Genomic DNA, 16,098 nt, shown 5'->3' with positions numbered 1-16,098 from the left:
TCCTTCCATATTATTGCAAACAATGCAGAGGGCTTTTTTGTTGTGCCTTTTTCTTTTCTTTGCTCTGGGTGGTCTGGCTGAAAATGTGAGTGGCATAAAATACACTAGTAAATGTACTTCAAATTTTCAACTTGTTGCATTTCTGTATTCATGTTGATGTGCTTCAATCTGTTAAAGAGTGAGAATATTAATCTACGCACGCACTTTAAAAATCATACAATAATAACCTTATTTTGACTTCATCTATGCAGTGTTTATACTGGTGTTGGTTTACAACATATGTTGCAGTTGCTTCTGAGTTACACTACTAGTATAAATGAAACTTGAATCAGGAACTTAGAGAAAACGTGATAGCTGAAAACTTCCATTTGAAACAACATTAGTCAAGGAAAAAAATAAAGCTAGGCACCCTTAGATGTTTGAAAGTTGTATTTTAACTTCTGTGAAAAAGGACAAGGGCACTCAGTAATGTTTCTTTATTGCATGCTTCTGATTCTGTCGATTAATCATATTTGTAAATGCTACATTAATTTCAGAAGCACATTTACAAACAAAGCATGCAATAAATTAACATACTAACTCAGTTAAGAAGCATCATAAGTAAGCAGTGATCAGATAGTTTTTACCCTGGCTATATTTGCTGGTGAAGTTTTGTGAAATATTAGGAAGCTGAGTTTGGTTTGGTTTGTTTTTTTTTTTTCATAAGAGATAAAAAGTGAAGAGGAACATATCCTTCAGTTATTATGTCAAAACAAGAAACAGTAAAATTAACATCAATTCAATTGGAAGGGGGGTGTAGCTCAGCAGTCACCATTAGACGTGATTTCGATGAGAGTAGATGGTCCTTTTAAAGAAAAGGCAATACTTATCCAATTGCAGTAAAAGTACCTTCCATTCCTGCTCCTGGGAATGCTACATACAGCAGATTTCCAGTAACCATAGCAGACAACTCAAATGAGAAAAATTTTTATTATGCATAGCACAGAGGTTATAGCAGCAAATGGTAACAGCAAAGGCCAGTCAGACAGTGAGTATGGAAAACAAATGAGTAATTTGCACGTGGTCCAGATTTCCAGGAGAGAGAATCAAAATCAGGTTGATTTATACTGAAAAAATACAAAATGAATGCTGAGATGGCTTCGATATACACTGTGGTTTGTAACAGAGCTGCAAATAGTGCAGTACTACATGCACCATTCACCTCTGGGGCAGTGGTAAGGAGGATGTGTGCACTGTTGAAAATGCAGTGGGTATTACTCTATTCAGCCACAAAATAAAGCAAATAGATGGTAATAATATCACATATACATCCAATCAATTTTAAAAGCAGAGATGTGGACTTCAGGGTTGAAGCATTAAATCATTTCAGTTGCCTTAAGAGTAAGCAAAATTTCTTCCTTAAAATAAAATACTACACCTCTGCCCTCCATTTCCCTTAAAAATACAGTACCAATGTGGTGCAAAAGAAATGTACAGATAAGTTGATCTGTACATCTCACATTAATCCTTTTCCACCCTTTTGCCCTCACATCTCAGGAACCTTATACTGCTGTCTTATTTTCTGGTATTTTCTTTTGTTGCAATATTGGAATTAGACAAAAAAATCCCAACAAGACAACCAGAAAAAGATTGAGAAGTACATCTAAACTGAAATGGAAAATTACATCTGGAAAACTCTTTATTTACCTGAAAAGACAGTGGAGACAAGTATATGCTAGAGGAGAAGAGCAGTGGGGAAGAGTATTGTTTACTCTAAAGACCATTGAGTACACTAAAAGGGCTTTAGCAAAGCATGTTTTTAATTTGTTTCAGCTGCATGTGTCTATCTTAACAAGAAATAGATATTTGTTGATGTCCTCATTTGCTTGATATGATGTTACTTTTGTGTTCAAGATTTTATTGTGTTTGTGACAATGACCTTCCTAAAGCCAAGTAAGACAAATGTGCTTCACTATGTTCTCTTTCCTTAGGATGGAAGTGTATTGACAGCTTTTTGGCATTAATTTCTTGCTGTCAGTGGCCTGGAAAGGCAAATCTACCTTCAAATAGCTACCTTGTACACACACAAATACTCTCCAAAAGAGATGAAGTGAGTGCTAGGAGTTTTGCGAGGAAGCTGAAGTGAAAAGATTAAGTGAATGAGAAAAAAAAAAAAATAGAAGAGACAGAAAGAAATCCAGCAATAATAGATGTGAGTGATGGAGTGATTTTGAAACAATTTTTTTTTTGTTACTCAAGTTGTCTATAATTAGCCCAGATGGCTTGGTGACTTCTTCACTCAGCAGTGAACCTGTTAAATGTATCATGCTCAAAGTCTATCTTTTACAGAGATAGAGGTGGCCTTCCCAGAGTAAGCATTTAAGGAACACAGGTTTTGTGTGTCCAAGAAAGCAGTTGAAATGGCAATGATTCTGGAGTGCAGAAAGCAAGTTGTATAGTTAGATGGGTCTAAGAACATTGAAATCCCAAGCGAGAGATTTAGGAAGTGAATTCTACACACATATGTAGAATGTATATAGAATTTATCTATTTATCTATGTATATTTAAAAATATTTATACAAAATATGTGTATATATGTTTATTCTAAGTATATATCTACGCAGATCTATATATTATCTATGTGCCTATGCATATATGTAGAATATGCTTTTCTCTTTGTAATGTAAAATACAGAAGCATATCTCTATACTTATGTATTTATATAGAGAGAACAAGACATTCACTTTCACCTTAAGAAAATGTCTAATATGAAAGTCTCTGCTTGTTAAGATGTGTGACTTTATAATGGCATATCCTACACACTGACTTCCAAAGTGCATCCTTTTTAAGAATCATGTCCTAGCAGTAAACAAATTTCCACAAAGGTATCTTCATCATACTTAAACATTATCCACATGGAGACATCATGCAGAAGAACTAAGGTGTTACAAATATATATATTGACACATTGTGAGGTTGTTTCCAGTATAGTTGAACCCTAAAGCAGAGCTTCAGAGTGTCTTAGAGGTAAACTGTAGATGTAAGACTGAACAAAGCTATCAGAAGAAGCTTTTTGTCTTCTCTGATTTTGGTAGTCTGTTTGCACAGGCATTTTTGCAGAGTTCTTTCTTGTGTTTTCTTGCTACCTGACCAAATGACCAAAAGCATGATGAGTAGCTTACTTTTTGGATTTCACTGTCACAAGGGCATGCTATTGCAGCTCACAGTTTTGCAAGATGTTATGATGTTAGATGAATATGTTGAACTATGATTGTAGCAAGTCAGCATTCATCCATACTCTTAGCTGGGTTTTTTTTATCCCTTTCTCTATGTTCTTTCAGTCCTATTCCAATGTATGTAAAAGTCTCAGCACTAAGTAGTTTCTGCTTTGGAAAAAAAAGCAACACTTCAGCTGCTCCTGCAAATTCTTTCACCCTCTGAGCAGTGATTAATATACAGGTTTAAGAAGAATTTTTAAACAAAACCTGGAAAAAAAGGAAAAGAGCAAATATGCAGGCTAATGGTGTACCCTGAGGTGAGCAAAATGCATTTTTTTAACAAGCCAAGCATAGCAAAAAAGCTATTCTACAGTGAAATTAATAATTACCAAAAAGATTTGCTAGCATTATTGTTGTATCCTTTATGAGAATATGGGTAACGTGTTTAAAAAACATGGGAAGTGTGAATCAAAGCCCAAGGATTCAAACTGGTCTCTAATTTTTAATGTGAATTCTGTTCATATGCCCCTGATGCACAGACTGAAATACAGTCTGTGGATAACATCTGTCTTTAAAGCGGTGCCACTTCACCTGAAAATGGTATCTGTTCCTCTGATGGCATGGGTTTCTAATTTTCTGTACCAGAGAAAAGCTTTGTTTTAACAAAGCTTTAAGGTAGGGGGGCATCTTAATGCCACATGTAGTAGATGCTTGGTTACAATACATGATTTCAGCCCCAAATATTTTCCAAAGGCAAGGTTTGTTTATTAACTGAACCCCATGCTGAGATTCAATCAATCTAATACAGACTGAGTTTGAAGTTGAACATTCAAACGTATGCCCATACATCTTGGGCATATATCTTACATAATGATGTTGGCCCCAGACATCTTTCTGGGTTTGTTTATGTCTGTTATGGATTCCCTTCATTATCCATGCTGTTTGAGGAATTCCCTATGGATTCAGTCAGTTTATTGCATACTTTTTTAATTTTATGCCAAACTGACTGTTCTGAGTGGCAGCTTGTATGGTAGCTCCATACTGCTTCCTCTCAAATCCAGAGATGAATACTGATTAAGGTTAAATAAAGTAATATGGAAACCAACGTGCTGCAAAAGGGTGTGTAAGAGGATGCCTCATGGGAGGCAAGGGGGTTATAGAAGTAATGCAAATGATAAAACATTAAGATGTTGACTAGTATTTCTTTTCCTTTTAATTATGGTTAACCGTTAGTGCAACAATTCTGTGATTTACAAGATCTTCCTTATTGAGCATCCATAGTAATAACACTGGAAAAACTAATTTATTAAATTTCATCATATTTGAGGGCCTGTTTTAATATGCCAGTCACTAAACAAATCTGCGTGTGCACACAGCTCCTAGTAACATTAACTGGAGTTGCAAATGCAGATCAGCCATAGAATAGTCATAAATATAGAAAGCAGAGATTGGTATGGGCCACGCTCTGTTCTCAGGAGTGTGTCCTGCTCCACTGAAGTAAGTGGAGTTTCTGAGGCTCTCCTCCTGAGACGAACATTGCCCTTCTCATATTCTGTGTATAGTACCCATTTCATTTTTGTTAGGAGAGTTTACTAGGAGTAATATATGGCCAGGAGAAACTAGAGCTAAAAGACAGGTTTTTCTTATAAAGCCTTTGCATTATGAAAAGTTGTTTTCAATCTGAAAACTCAGATTTATAAACACTTAATTCATCAGTTCCCTATGCCTTTCATTTGAAATAAACAGGCAGAAATATTATTTTAAAATAAAGCAGAAGGTGTAACAAAAATGAAGTAATGTTTTGAGAAATATGTGATTGATGATTAAAAAACAGAGAGAGAAGGGTTGGGGGGGTGTCAGTCCAGCATTCATTAGTCAAGCAAAACTTCTATTTGAGCATGCATTAAGACAGGAAGACCAGACAGTCTGTCTGGAAAATTATTCTTTCTTTGAGAAGTAGTCTCTGAAAAACATTCCCTTGTTTCTTAAATCTGAAGGTATCTTTTGACTGACTTAGTTATTTTATATCTATTGATGCTAGAGAAAACAAAAGAAACTTTAAAACCTGGAAACATAAACATCATTGAACCACTGAAAAAAAAAAAAAAAAGAAAAAGAAAAAAAGCATAGTGGGGGGAGGAAAAAAAAAGAAAGAAATCACAGTGGATGTTTTCCAGGAGAGAACATGTTATACTGTGTAAAGGGAGCTAGTGTAACAAGAAGTCATCTATTCTTGATTTCTTTAGACAGCTAGAGCTTTGTGCCTTGTCTAGTTTCTACATTTTAAGAGCTTGTTCTGTGTAGCAGAAATAATACAATAAATAGGTTTAACCACATTTGTCTCAGCTAGACAGTCTGCTTTGTCAAAGATTGCTGGTACAACATAAACAAATTATGTGTTTGTAGTGCTTTTCAATGAAAGCCTATCTAACAGAGTGGAGATTGTGTTTCGGCAGCTGTAGATTTAATCTCCTACCTGTCAGTTAAAGCAGGCATTTCCTGAGCAGATAAGGCCTGGCTGCAGAGGGGGGGTAACCACAGCTGGACAAAGGGCCATTGTTATGGCCCTAAATTCTATGTAGATTTGACTGTACGTTTCATCACCAACTCCAGCACTGTTATGGTTGCAGAGAAGCTGGCCTTTCACTGAGCAGAAAGGGAATTGCAGCACAGCTTTGTGTTGTTGACTCTCACCAATTTGTCATAAGCAACTGAAAAAAAATATCCCAACTTTGAAAGTAGCATCACCCTAATATGAGTGTGATCATAGGATTCATGGCAAAGTTCTAATTGCAAGCCAAAAGCACATTTTAAATATCACTGGAGTTCTGACAAATTAGGGAAAGAAAGAAAATGGGAAGACTGACATTCCTTCTTGAGTATCAGGATGCTCCGAAGAAAGGCAGTACAGCAGTGTAGATGGATTTATGTCTGAAGTATGGCCGTTGCTGGAATTTCAACACTCAAAGTTGAATAGGAAACACCTAATGTTCATTTAAAATATGAGTTTCCTGGTTTTCTGCTTCATTTTACCTTTCTAGCAATTTTGTTCTTTTAGAATGTTTTTCTAGATGAATCATAAATGCTGTAGAGAGTTGAGAAGCCAGTGTCACTGATTTGAGCCAGACACAGTTGGCATAGGAAGGAAGCAGGCTGTGTGTATGTCACTGAAAGTTTAGAAACTCTGTTGCTTACTCTCAAATCTGCAATAATTACTGTATACCTAGCAGTGGCAATCACCTCAGTCATACTGTGCAAACACACCAGTGTCTTGGAGCCTTTTCTGAGTAAAGATGGTCAGATCATGTCAAAATCCGAGGAATCCTGGGAAGAGATGGAACAAATTAATTTTTGCATTCAATCAGTATTCTGATTTTACTTTGATCTCTAGACACAGGAGTTTTCTGCATTAAACTAGTTCTCCACATAATTGGCTTTGATAACCCTTTGTGGTTCGATCTAGATGCTCCATAAACATCATGCCATTTCTGGAAATTATCTAGGTTACTATTCTGCATTAAATCTCTTTCAAAAAAATGCAGATAATCAAGAATATTCTCAATGATGTGAATGTCTCCTTTGACCTAGTCTCTTGAATATTGTCCATTTAGGCTTGAGGAAAAAAAAAAAATCAATATTTGTCTTTCTAATAAAGAAGAGTAAATTCACAGAGGGGTAAATATGTGAACAAATCAGCCATAGGACTGGGTAGGTTGGGAAAGGTATCTCCTTTTCACATCTGTGACTCACCTCTGTACTCTGTACAGTACTCTGCCAGTATTCAAGTCAAGGACTAAACTGTGTGTTGCTGATATGTACTGGTTTAAAAGCTACCTCATTTCTACACAGCGTGTCCTCTGTTAGCCATAAATCTGCATTTTGGGTAGCTCTTTATGCAAGTGTGCAGCAAGCTATAAGGGTTACAAGCAGCAGATTACGGTAGAATTGATTTCTGCCCACTATGCATTGTTTCTTCTATGACTGAAAAAGAAAGCAGTGCCTCTTTGAGCATCCTCCTGTGTAAACTGTAGATGCACTACTGTCCTCTGAATGGGTCTTTGAGCCTGAGTGAATTAATAATTGTGAAGTGTTCAAAAGCTCTAAGTGCTTGTACAGTTACAATACATTATAGTTAAAAATCTTGGAATATCAGTGAAAATACACAAAGCTTTAAGAAATAGCGTGCTGATTGGGAAGAAATTCTTCTGGTAGTGAAATGAATACCATAACTCCTGTTAGCATCACTGACCACCTGGATTTCAGTTATATTCTATATTTGCTTAATAGGATAGAAAAACCCCAACCTGCTCTTCTGGTTGTACCTTTTTTTTTATCACTATAGGTAAAAGAAGTTGTTATCAAAGGCATTGCAAGATGTTTCTGTTTTCATTCCCACTTCTGATGGAGCTATTCTTTAAAGTGAAAGACAATCCTTCATTTAGCAATCATTGATATTCTGGTCTTAGATATTTTTTTCATACTGTACATTGCAAGCCTTTCTAGTGAGGGAATTAGTTTCATATTAGTGATGGCTACTGTTCAGAAAAAGAACTGTCTTGAAAAGATGTGAGGGGGAAACTCTGCTTGAAAACACCAAATAAAATGAAATTTTAAAGCATCTCTGGCTCTAAATTTTTCCATCAACAGAAAATTTCAGTGTCCTCCAAAAATTTTGAACATTTTGATATCACCATAAAACCATAAGCTAATAAGGAATTTCTGACATTATTTATATTTAGATTTGAACAGAAGTAATGGAGCTTCCACATATAAAATATCAACAAGTATCATTAGGCTGCAATATTTTTCTTAGTTTGTCATGAATAAGACAAGGTGCAAATGAGAAACATATATCTTCACTAGTCTTTGGAAATATCTGAAATAATTGACTTGCTCAGTCTTCTGTGATGGCTTGGTGACCACTATCTGTGACAATTTGCATAATAGTCAACTCTTCACTTCTGTAGAGATAACTGTTTGTATCTGATTAAAATCTGGACTGTTTTAGTTCTCTTGACTTTTCCAGAAGTTGCAGAAATAGAGATTTGCTGTTATGCTTTAACCAAACAAATGCACACATGGGGATAACAATATGCTGAGTTTATGCAGATTTTACAACACAAATCTGAATAAAATACCCACTAATAGACCCTTAAGGAGTAATAAACACACATGAATTTTCCTTAGTTGCACTTTAAAGTGATTTTAACATACTACTAGACCTTAACAATAATATTTAATTGACAAGATTATGCATTTGTATGGATTGAAAAGGTGGTGGATCTCTAATTCCAAATGAAGTATAAATTCACTTTTGCATAACATGTTTTATTTATTTCTCTATAGCAGAGATGTTCTCCATCCCTCCTAGTGAGAGTTTCTTAAAATACAGACAATTTAAATAGATTTAATTACCATTTATCATATTCTTAACTTTCTGAGATCATCTGTAGTTGAATTCTGTATTTCCAGGTAGTGAAGAAGCTAGACTAAAACAGAGCAATATGATGAGAAGCTAATAGAAATTAAATGGCTGCTAGTGTTTGAAACAATTTGTTTTGGTTTGGTTTGCAGTATTTTTCTGTTTCCCAAGTAGATGGAATTTAAATTTAGTTAATTTAATGTTTCAAAGTGGTGAGGGAGAAATAATAAAAAATCAGGATCCTCTGTTTTGCTCTGTTATTATGGCTGCAGTTTTCATATTAATGTGTGGCCACTGCAGTAGACTTCAATCTCCAAATCATGCTGAAACATTGGGCAAATGGAAAAAATGATAGGGGAAAAGAAAGAAAATAGCAGTTACAATTCATTTGCAAGTTCAGTAGTGGGCTACGTATTTTTCTTAGTGTTTCCCATTGAAATGTTCTCCCTTTGCAAGTCTATGGTGTCTTTTATATACTTATTTGCCAACACTTCCCCTGGGATCTCATTGGCAGACATTTTCTTTGTGGCTCATGTACTTTCACTAAGAGGAAATATTTTTCAATTAGACTGTAGATAATTAGATGGCAGATAAATTAGAACATAATATACCTCCCTATCTGGATATAGCTCCAGTGATTCTATATAGCTAAGAGGAGCAGAATGTAGTCTGAATCATTTCCAATGTGAGAGCTAGGTCAACATGTTTTCAGTGTCTTAGCTACAATGCAGTGCCTGTGTGATCACTTTGGGTTATTGGAGCCCACCTTCCTTCAATTGCCATTCCTTCTCACACAGAGTCACAGTTGCTTACCCGTGATTATTTATGCTAGAGGGGATTTCTCACTTGAGTGTTTGGGTCCACTCTCATGTGTTATGTTTGCATTAGAGAATGTTAGGCATTGATGGCACATTAATTCTAAGCTTTGAGAGTTCATTTGTTACATTTCTGAGCTCAGAACAAAAGGCCTAGCCACCCCTTGCACACAAAGTAGCTAGATCTTTTATAACTGAACTGGTCAGTTAACCCAGCTTTACGGTCACTTTACTTCATCAGAACAGCACAAATAAAACAGCCAGGCAATTCATTTATAACCAAAGAGACCTTTTAATTTTTTTTTTTTTTTTTTTTTTTCAGAACAAGTCCTCTGCAGTTTTTCTAAATAGATAATTTTTGGGATCAGAAAAGGGCTCAGTCATGGCATGAGTTCATTACAACATTGACAGAGTTGAGGAGGAGATTTGAGCCCAAAACCTGCAGAAAATCTTAGTACATGGCTGCTTTTAAGCAATTGAGTGACAATTAAGCAACCAGTGCCACTGGTTGTATTCGTAGACATCCCTATTTCTTTATGCAAAATGGTGTTTGCTTTCTAGCAGAATCACCAAAATGACCTCATAAAAATAAAATCTGAATTAACAGAACTTCTTATATTTCTGTCCTTACAAAGAACAAATCCCAAAGCTAGTATTGAAATTAAAAAAAAAAAAAGAGTCCAATGGTTGTACGAAAATAATAATGCAATGCATTGTATGCAGACTTGAAAATGCAGATGAGATATGTAATATACAGAGTATCTAAAAACTTACACTAGTAGTATCTGGGGCACAAACGATGCTTCTGGGGCCATTAAGATTTTGAAAATGAATCGACCTAAAACCTAAACTGTTGAGCTATCAGATATAGTTATTTTCTTCTATCATACACATACATACAAATACACATTCTTATTTGAGACACCGCCATTACCCGGGAAACTCTTTTTTTTTTTTTTTTCTCATTGAGACTATAGTTTTCAATGAGAGAGTACAGAATTTCAAACCCATTTTTACTATGGAAATAAAAAACTTAATGACTGCTCGGACAGGTTAAAGTTGTAGTCTGGCTATACCAATTATTTAAGAATTTTTTTAAAAAATTAGGTAGAAATTCAAGTTTAAACTATGAAAATTTTAAACTTACCTACGAACGAATTGGATTCTCACAGAGGCTGAAACATCACAAGGACGAATGTCAATTCAGTAAATGCAAAGATTGATTTCTCAGCTAATATGCATTGGAATAGCCTATTAGATTCAATAGAAACCTCAAGATTTCTGTAAGTTGAGAACAGGATCCAGAGATTTTATTGGTGGCAGAACTTGGGGGCAATTATTTTAAATTGTAATATTGGAGTTGTCTAGGCAATTATGGGATATCTAGCCTATCACACTGTTTTATACTAGTTAGTGCTGGTTGTAATAATAATGATAGAGAAAGCTTTAAGGAATAAAATATTAGAAAGATTGTGATCACTATCTTTCAAAAAGATGGCAGTTCATTCTCCCCTTTACCAAAGTAAACTGTGCAACAGAAAAGCAACTTGTCAAGTTAGATCTTGAAAAATTTTCAAGGAATTCAGTGTCATTACAGGGTGGGATTTACTTCTGCTCCTGAAACCTGTACTCCTCACAGCTAAGCAGAAATGTATGAGCTGCCCTTTCGCCCTGCTGCCTTCCTTTTCTCTGAATACCTTTACTTCTCTAGCTGCAATGTTAGTTGTGGTAGAGGCAGCTTTGGTTTTTCAACAGAGCCCTTCCTCTTCCTTAGTCTCACTACATGCTGTGTCCTTTATCCAAAAGAGGCAGATCACTTTCATTCAAGGCATTTTTTTTTTCGTATGACTTATTGCTTTGTCTTCCATTTTCAATGCATAACACTAACCATCAATGACTTTTTAACAAGGAGGATTGTCCAGCCAACTTCTGAGATTAGCATTCACGTGACTGTGGGACAAAGTGCTGCAGATTTCCCCAGCTTATCAAACGGGCCACCAGCTTTTATTATTTCAGGGAGAATCAAATTGGAAGTTGCTTCTTGAACTAATCAGGGCTGATTTGCTCTAAAGTTGCTTCCTGACTTAGATCTCAGGTAAGGAAGTGCTGTAATCAGTTCCCAAGGGCTGTCTGAGTTGTGATGGGATATTAAAGGAATGTTACACTACCTTTTAAGAGTTCCTTATTCATGATGGCTTTTCATGTTTAACACAGTCAAACCTGAGCTATGTATTGTATAAAAATAAAGATTAGTTTTATGAGGTAGCTTTATATAAAATGATTTTACTCGAGGTTGCAGAACTGAAAATTATAAAGAATTTACCCAGGTTTCCTCTAAGGTTTTATAGTTCATTTAAAGAGATAGACTGGCAGAACTGTTCAGAACTAAACATTTACTAACTGTCACAAAAACAACAAAAAAACCTTCATGAAAGAGAAAATGAGTCCCCTTGAGTGTCACTGTTTGCATATTAGCCCATAGTCCGGGCTCTGCCAAGTTACTCTCTGACTGACTGCTGCAGATGCTCTTTCTCAAGTATTCTGAGTGAGATCTTTAGTGCAAGTCTTCAGGGACAAACAATAGCACCTGTTCCTCACAAGATAGCAGCCCAGTTAGTCCATTCATGTATCTTTAATGAAGCTCTGGGGCAGATGGCAAAAAATGGCATCATCAACAACTTAGCACAGAGGAGACAAAAGGGGAAAGTGCCGATCCAACAATACGCTATTTTTACGAATGGTAAGAGACAGAGTCAGAGCGTTTCTCTGGCATCTGCTATAGTCTTGGTTTTCAGAAAGACCTGAGTAATATCTCAGCAGTTAAAATTTCTGGGCATTTAGCTGTTTTTATGAAGTAAACCAACCAGCCTCTCCTCCTAATTTTCCCCCTCTGCCAATAAACTAATAATAATAATACCACCAACACACTCAGGAAAAAATTGTCAAAAATTAAGGTGTCTACAGTTTTTTTGGCATTCAGTTTACATCTTTAATAATTTAATGTTCAGTGAAACTTGTACATTCTCTCCTTTTTAATGCTTATTTGTGCTTTTCTGTTGCGTTGTGCTGAAAAATTGACACCCACATACGTAATAATTCTGGGTGAAACCAACATTTACCTAAAAATAGTATTTAATATGTGTCAGAGGGAAGACCTATGGAAGGGAATGGTGTAACTGACTGTAAGTGTAAAATCAAACTTAGGCTCTAAATGTTAGCCAAAGTTACCTTGTTTTATGTAGGCTGAGGACCTGATCCGATATTTGAAGTAGTATTTCAAGGGAGAGTAGAAGATAGCAAGAGCATATCATGGTAATTTACCACACTTACAGAACAGCTTTTATTTGAGAGTGTTAAAAAATTTGTCTTTTAGGATATGATGGAGTGTGTCCACCTCTACAGGACCGAATTTCAAAATAACCATTGTAGCATTTGGTTATAATACATTTCAGATAATTTTCATTCATTTTAATTTCTTCTGTGTCTTGTGAGATTGTGTGGGTGTCCTGTACCTTTGCTACTCCACAGGAATACTTTCTGTGTGCAGTGGTTGAAAGGTTTCTTAAGCCTGGGGTTCATTTCATTAGATTGTAGTTAGAAACTACCAACAATGATTGTAAGTTATATTGTGTTGAATTCTTTCCGGTATATCCTACAGTAGTTTCTATCATATAATACCTGTAGTTTTAATTTGCTGTTATCCCATAGAGCCATTGTAAAGGAACACCATGCAGAAAAACTACCACCATTTTGTCAGAGGCAAATGCCTGTTCTGGACTTATGGGGTTCAACTTGAATCTAACCAAATTCAACTCACATCCTAAAACGCACAGCCAGGCTTACCTCAGCTAAAATAAGAGAAATAGCTGCTCAAAGCTAGTTTTTTTTCACGCCCCAGTGCCATAGAAGTAATTGCACAAAGACCTTTTTATTATAAGTTGATTTTCCCGAGAAATGGATTTAAAAAAAAAATCTGTAAAGTGTTTATTTTTTGCTTGACCTTTATTAACCTACATCTTAGGCTTTCCCAAGAGAAAAGTTGTTGGTAAATTAACCCTCATAGACACATACAGAAGCATTTCTGCACTGCATCAATGGTTGTGAAAGTAATGGAGATATGACAAGAAAATCTGACACTATTTAAACAGTGTCATAGGTCAACATATGGGATTTGACCAAAAAAGGTTTTTTAGGAATTAAATGAAAAAAAACCTACTTGAAGTGTACTTTAACTTTTTAATAGTATTTAATGCCATAAATTTATCGTAGGATGAGGCCATTTTTTTTTTTTCTGCCTAAAACCCCATTTTCTTCCTACATTTACTAGTTTTGATATATAACCGTTATATGTTTACTTAACTACCAATCAGAAAAATCATAGGCAAACCATTGGGTACTTCTGAGGTTAGAGAATGATGGATAAAAGCTCTTTGTGATCCTAACCACTGTTTCCAAAACACACGTAACATAAATTAAAGAACTAGGAAACTAATGTGTGGATATAACAGACATGATTCTATTATATCTCCTGTTTTCTATATGTTCAATACAAATGCTCGTATAAGGTGAAGGATTTTTTACTTTTGCATATTTGAGCTTTTTAACATATTTTTTAAGGTCAAATTAAATTTGATATAGTAGGTTTTATTCTGAAATGGTCTCTGAATACAGCTCCATAATTACCATGCTACATGATAGTGCGTAACGCTATAAAACTGCTTAGATAGACAAGCAATTTGTATGTTATAGTGAGGTGTCTGTGGCAAAGGATTTTACTTTAATTGGGAGCCAAGATGTTGGGGCCTTAAATCTTAAGAGCTGGGGTGTTGACTGGAAGACTTTTTCATACTGTGGTGAGGTTCTGAAATAACATACCAGAGTTGTTGGTATATATACAAACAATACAATGTTGTAAGATCTCAAAATTAAAATTACCCTAAGGATACTAAAATTTGAACATCAAAGTAGCTACTGCAGTCTTAGGTTACTTCTAAAATGCTTGTCACACTACTTTGTGTGACTAAAGATGAGAAAACTTGTGAAAAATTAATTCAAATATGTATCATTCTTCTTTTTAAAGAGCCTATGGTATGTTTGAAAGGTTTTATATATTTTTACCTTGTGCTGGGACAGAGAATATTAATTATAAAAAAAAAATAGAGAACCAGGAAGATGTAGGAAAACGTGCAGTTCACTGAAACTGTTACACCTTTGACACTAAGGGAAAACAATGTTAGTGAGGGCTTTGATGTGATAATGTGAAATTGGCAGGGATTACATTAAGGCGAAGGTTCTGTGGGACTCTGTGAACACAAGAACACTATCAGTACTGGAGAAATACCTGTCAAGACAAATTTGTGCTATTTCTGATCAGAGGCTCTCTTCTGTTTAGCAGGTTCAGGGTCACATGCCTCCGCTCATGATCCCAATTTTTCCACACGACCAGCGGACGCTGGCAGCGGCTGCTGCAGCCCAGCAGGGATTCCTCTTCCCCCCAGGAATAACTTACAAGCCAGGTAAGCTGACAGGGATGCAAAGCTATTTAACATGATAAGATATTAACTGTAGCTTCTTGTGTGATCTATCTCACGTAGATGATGTTACACAACAGCTCTAGCTGGTTAGAAATAATGTGAAATTTCGCAATTCTTCTTGAAAAAAAATCTAATTTCTGATTGAAGGATGGAATATTGGTTTTTACCTTTTTTTCCCCCTAAAATATTTTACTCTAAATATATTGGCCCACTTGCCTCATAATTTGCATCTTGTCTGCCCTTTGTTATTATACAAAAGCTACATATCTTTAATTAATTCTGTTATCTTCACTATACTTGTCTTTTGAGCAAAAATTTTTACTCTTAATTAGTGCTAAAAGTCAGGGGAAGTATAATTTAATTAACAGGCTTCAAATGGGCAACTTTTTGTTTGATTTTGATCTGAATAATGAAAGATTTCAGTAGTTTAATCCCAGTCATCATTCAGACTTGTAACAGGTCACACAACCTTGCAGTGAAATATGTTTTAAGATGATTTAGCAAATGTTATGATTTCTTTCTTTTTTCCTCCAAGTTTACAAGACTCCTGGGGAATTCAATTAGGGATATAATGGTTTGAAGCTACTTTCAGAGCCTCCTTGTAAACATGGCTTTAAATGTTTAAAGACACATTGCCAAAGGAATTCAATGTAGGAAGATAGTTAAGTAAATAAAAGTCAACCTTATTTTCATTTGTACATTCTTTGTAAGTGACCTCAGTCCAGAAGCTGCAACCTTATTTTACTCATTAATAGTATTCTCTGTCAAGGTGCCTTTAGCATATTAACCTGATAACTAATAACTACAAAACATAAATACCAATTTGGTTTTTTTTTTACATTAAATGTAAAATGTACAAAGTAAGGCATTTATCCTGTTTCCACTGACGTTAGTAGTGTTTTTGCCATTGACTGCAGCAGGAACAGATTCAAATCCAAAGTAAAGTCTCATAACAGATGATGTAAACAGCATACTAATTAAAAGCCAGGTTGAACCTAAATTCTTTTCTAGCAAGTTTACTTAATATTAGATCAAGTGAGGCCAAGCAGGTTTTCAGCAAGTATTTCCGTTTGTCTCACTCTTTTCTATCTAATCTAGAGACATTCTGTTTTAAGCACAGAATCTTTGT

At 35.4% G+C, this 16,098-nt stretch overlaps 1 protein-coding gene across 11 annotated transcripts in view; it reads left to right on the top strand.

Annotated features, from left to right (window-relative positions):
- Positions 1 to 16,098, top strand: part of SOX6 (SRY-box transcription factor 6) — a 366,925-nt gene that overhangs the window by 254,563 nt on the left and 96,264 nt on the right. For 9 of the 11 annotated variants that reach the window (XM_062000290.1, XM_062000283.1, XM_062000284.1 and 6 more), the window contains one exon: positions 14,828 to 14,951. In XM_062000290.1, coding sequence (XP_061856274.1) covers positions 14,828 to 14,951 — 124 coding nt within the window. The remainder of the gene's footprint in view (positions 1 to 14,827; positions 14,952 to 16,098) is intronic. The other 2 variants (XM_062000287.1, XM_062000285.1) reach the window with 1 other exon arrangement.

Source organism: Colius striatus, chromosome 7, assembly GCF_028858725.1.
Source record: "Colius striatus isolate bColStr4 chromosome 7, bColStr4.1.hap1, whole genome shotgun sequence".
Taxonomy (NCBI): Eukaryota; Metazoa; Chordata; class Aves; order Coliiformes; family Coliidae; genus Colius; species Colius striatus.
The sequence above is the reverse complement of the archived record's forward strand: the minus strand, read 5'-3'. Positions and strand labels throughout refer to the sequence as shown.